This window comes from Trachymyrmex septentrionalis, unplaced genomic scaffold (assembly GCF_001594115.1).
Source record: "Trachymyrmex septentrionalis isolate Tsep2-gDNA-1 unplaced genomic scaffold, Tsep1.0 scaffold82, whole genome shotgun sequence".
NCBI classification, from domain to species: Eukaryota; Metazoa; Arthropoda; class Insecta; order Hymenoptera; family Formicidae; genus Trachymyrmex; species Trachymyrmex septentrionalis.
Genome location: NW_017306008.1, coordinates 2,388 through 6,908, shown reverse-complemented (window position 1 = coordinate 6,908; position 4,521 = coordinate 2,388). Strand labels below are relative to the sequence as shown.

Below are 4,521 nucleotides of genomic sequence, written 5' to 3'. Positions count from 1 at the left end.
ATCGTAAATGAGAAATTGACATCTTAGCTTTTATCATTATTTAGTTATAATAACAATTGGTAATGATATTGCGAATTTTTTATGACGGTAATAATAAGAAGAAGATTAGTAAAGTTAAGTGTTATTTCTAACGAGTTGTAAGTCATTATTAAAAAAATAACTTTATTTGTAACTAATTATCTTTATTTGTTACTTTTAAAAAAAATTTGTCGATGCGTTATTTAAATTACTCATTAGTTTCATCAGTAAATATTTTTCGGTAATCATAACATGTAATGGAAACAAGTTTTTTTTTAAAATGAGTTTCTTAACTTTAGCACAATCTTAACAATGTTAGTTATCAATATTTTTAATCATAAAAAATGGAACGTTATTATCAAATTGTTAATATAAGAATTAATGATAAAAGTAACGCTTAGAAATTGTTTCCCCCAATAATATTCGATGATTATAGATAATTTAAAGTACAAGCAGACAGACTAACAAAATTAAAATTACTATAGCACATCTAATTTAAATAATTATAATTATTAATATAATATTTAGTTAAGGTTAAAATATTTTGAAAGATATGTTAAAATTTCGAAGAAACATATCGTTTATACAAATTTTATCCAGAAAATTCTAACGATTGAAGAATTCCGTTAATTTTAAATTTAGTCTTGACAATGAAAGATAATTGTCAAAAAATTTTAAAATTAACCGTCACGTTCAAAAAAATTTAGAAATATGGAAACCAAAAATACTTAAGAGTCATTAATTCTGTACGAGAAACTATAATTTGTTAATTTGAGAACTCTTTAATAAAAACGAGTCTTACATATTTAATACTATGGAATAAGTATATAGATAATAAAATGTAATGTATGGAATCATTCTTTCATTTTTGTACTCTTTGACCACAACATTTTTCACGTAATTATCTATTTCAGAATTTTACTTTGAAAAATATTAGAATTCAAATTATGTTTGATTAAAGTAACCGAATTATGAATTTGTACTATGTATAAATTATGAATTTAGTTACTTTATCGATTTTTATTTCAAGAAAATGTAGCAAGATTCTACAGTTTCAAAATCAAAGGGTTTAATTGTTAGAACGTTTCTCGAATATTAACAACTCTACAAACTCATTATTTAAAAAAGGAGGCTTGTAAAGTATTGTAATCTGATATGGCACCCTTGTCACGATAATGTGCTAGATAACATTACATAAATTTCTGCTTTATATGAGAGTACATAATGACCTAGGTGAATATTAAAATGGCCATTAGTTATAAAAAATATAGCGTATTGTAATTATGACTGTAATTATGACCGTAAAAAATAAGAGTATTGAATATTCTCCGCTACATTGAAGTAACCTTCATATTCCGTCGTATCCGGTGTAGTATCACTAATAAATTGTCCTCCTACTCCATCATCAGAGAAACAATGGAACGCTAATCTCTTGTACAGACTCTAAAAAACGAACAATTAAAGAATATTGTTGGGATGTTTAAGATAAATTTTCGGATTTAAACAAAACGGTTGCGTTCAATGATTAAATGATTGCGAAAGGTTCCTCTATTTTAACTCAACTTAGTAATCACAGATTTAAATTTGACACAAACGGATTGACAATAGTAATTATTTTAATTAATTAATAAACAATTAAATTTTTAATGAAATTTATCTATGGTAAATAATATCTATGGTAAATAATATAATATGATAACATCAAGGACAATGACTTTTAGTTTCTGCATAACCGGGACAAATAACTTACAACACCATAACGCTGTTCATGAGTCCATAGGTTTGGCTCAGTGTTAATTATTGTGCCAACGGCTATCATATCTGACTCTAGATGTATCTCGGGGCATTGCTGTCTTTTAACAATTTCTTCAAATGGTAAGAGAGGCTCCTGGTAATCATCCCACATAAGATTACACGCCACACTTCCGTATTTCATTTTTAGAACACCACCTAATGCTTTGAGATAAGACATAAAAAATTATGTAATTGTTTTTACATGTTCTTTTTTAACTGTATATTCCACACTAATAATTACCAACATATTTATTTTCAGTTCTTCTATATCTTTCGTAAAGAATCGTTTGCATTGAAGTTATGATATCTGTGTTAATAGTTTTTCGACCTTTGGCACGCACTCTGATAACAAGGCCCGCCCTACCCTCGCTGACAAAGAAAGTACCATAGTTGGTTATCATTTGGTTAGGATCAGTTAATTTTTTTATTGTTGTTTGTCCGTTACGCCTTTCTGCGAAAATAAGGCGACTCTCGTTTTTATAGTCCATAGGTGCTCTGTACGTTGCATTCATAATGAGCTACAAGAGTAATCAGGTTTGTGAGAAACAGTAATAGTATCATTTGAATCGTGTGTACGATAAAAACACAATTGAAACTCAATACAGTAAGTTGAATAGCTTAAATCAGTAGAATAGAACTACGAAACAGCGGTAAGAATAATAACGTGGTAACATAATAACGGTGGTTTGATGATATGATTCGTAAATTATCGTAGTTTGATATTTATTTAAATTGTCAGTTATGTAGTGATATATAATATTATCATAATTTTTTATTGTTATAGTAATATTATCCACATGGGCATACACATGTAAAAAATATTGATAACACGTACATGTCCGTAATGAGGCATGTGTGGTTTTGAAGCGTAAGAAGATCCGATGATAAAGGAATCACGGCAGCTGCTTGAGAGTATTACTCGAATATCCCGTGTTATATGATTCCACGGTGCATCTTCATTGTGACGAAGGAATTCTATTATTGACGTGTTGCCACCTAATCCTGTATAAATTATTCATTTTTGTAAGATATTCTATTAAATGAAAAATTATCTTTGTTGTAATTTCTTACCTACTCCGGCAAGATTATACGGTGGTTTAGTTAGACAAGGACAGCTAGCTATGTCGACGGTCACTTGTTGGAACAAGGGTTGCATTCCATTTTGCAGAACTATTATCGTGTACACACGCATGAAATATGATGTGTTTGATGAATTAAATAATGATCATTGTATGAAAACGTACCTTCTGCGATTTCTGAGAGAGCCGGTGGGTTCTTAGGAACTGTCACATAAGGAACGCGTTCAGTTCTGTAGGGATTCCCATTTGGTCTTTCTGCCATAATGCAAAATTCAACCTGGAACACAAAGTTATTAAATTTTCATTACGCGTATTAATTACTACAAATTATTATATTGTAATAGTAAATTTGATAAATCTGACAAATGTTGATGTTTGCATGCTGTTTGAAATAATATAAAGTTGGGGGGATGGTTGCTAATTTGTTATAATAACTTATAATATATATGTTGTTGCTGAGAAGTTTGTTGCATTTTTGAATATCGAGAGAAAATATAAACATTGTAAATATACTAAAATTTATATTATCTGTATCCTAAATTATTTTAATAATGTACATTTAAAAATAAAAGTAAATTTTACTTTTTAAATACTATAATTGGTAAAGGATCGTGGTTGATATCTAAAAATTATGAAATACTTCAAACTTTTGAGCGGTATTATATGATGGGTTTATTTTCAATAATTTATTATAAATATTGCATCTATCAAAATATGTTTTGTAAATTCTATATGTATCATTTTTGGAAAAAAACTGACAAATGTCTTAACTCATTAATATTCAAGAACTGGTTAATTAACTAGTAACTGTATTAGTAAGTTGCTACAAATTATATACAATTGCTATTTTTGAACAAAATTTAAAAGATTTATTATTTCGTATGTGTGCATTATCTAAAATTTAAAAGTACATTGTATGTCGCGCTATTTATGTTTTAATAACATTACAGTTTGTTATTTTATTTTTACAACTAGAAGCCGTGATAATATTGTCAAAACATTGGTTTCCATAAAATAAAAAAAAACAGATGTACAATGTGTTTTGTAGATTTAGGTATAGCTTAACTGTTATTAAATAAGTAATGATTGTGAACAAATATATTAATCAGATATCGTTGGATTGCAAAACAGAAAATGTACTAATAATTTCAAATCAACGAACATATTAGGAAGATCATATGTTTATAATTTTAACAAAGAATTATTTGTCGATATTCAATTTGATGTAGATATAATGGAATCAAACACACACACACACACACACACACACACACACACCATATTGACTGTTACAACCATTTATTAAAATTGTAAAGTTACATATACCACTGAAAAAGATTATAGTAAAATGATCGAATTTGGAAAATTAAGAAAAATGTTTTATTATGTATTAAAATAATAGATCTAGCCTGGCTTTTTCATCTTTTATTTATCTAGATGAATTCTATTCATTTTGAATTTCACTTAAAATTATAATTCATAATATTTTTTTTTCTTTTATATATTTAGTCATAAGGTAATGATAATTCTGTGAGTTAATATGCATTATTGTATTATATTTACTTATTGTATTATATTTTATAAAATTGTTAAACGTTTCACTCTTTTTAGATGACTTTGCTCGTCTCGT

The 4,521-nt window shown here is 27.3% G+C and overlaps 1 protein-coding gene across 1 annotated transcript; it reads right to left on the bottom strand.

Moving 5' to 3' along the window:
- Window positions 1-1,311: 1,311 nt before the first annotated feature.
- LOC108754897 (ester hydrolase C11orf54 homolog) lies at window positions 1,312-2,907 on the bottom strand. The gene is made up of 5 exons (XM_018497557.1): window positions 2,884-2,907; window positions 2,648-2,814; window positions 2,177-2,330; window positions 1,769-1,974; window positions 1,312-1,461 (listed from the first exon to the last, which is right to left on the bottom strand). The coding sequence occupies exons 2-5, from the start codon at window positions 2,663-2,665 to the stop codon at window positions 1,312-1,314; spliced, it is 528 nt and encodes a 175-aa protein (XP_018353059.1). The 5' UTR covers window positions 2,666-2,814; window positions 2,884-2,907.
- Window positions 2,908-4,521: the final 1,614 nt, after the last annotated feature.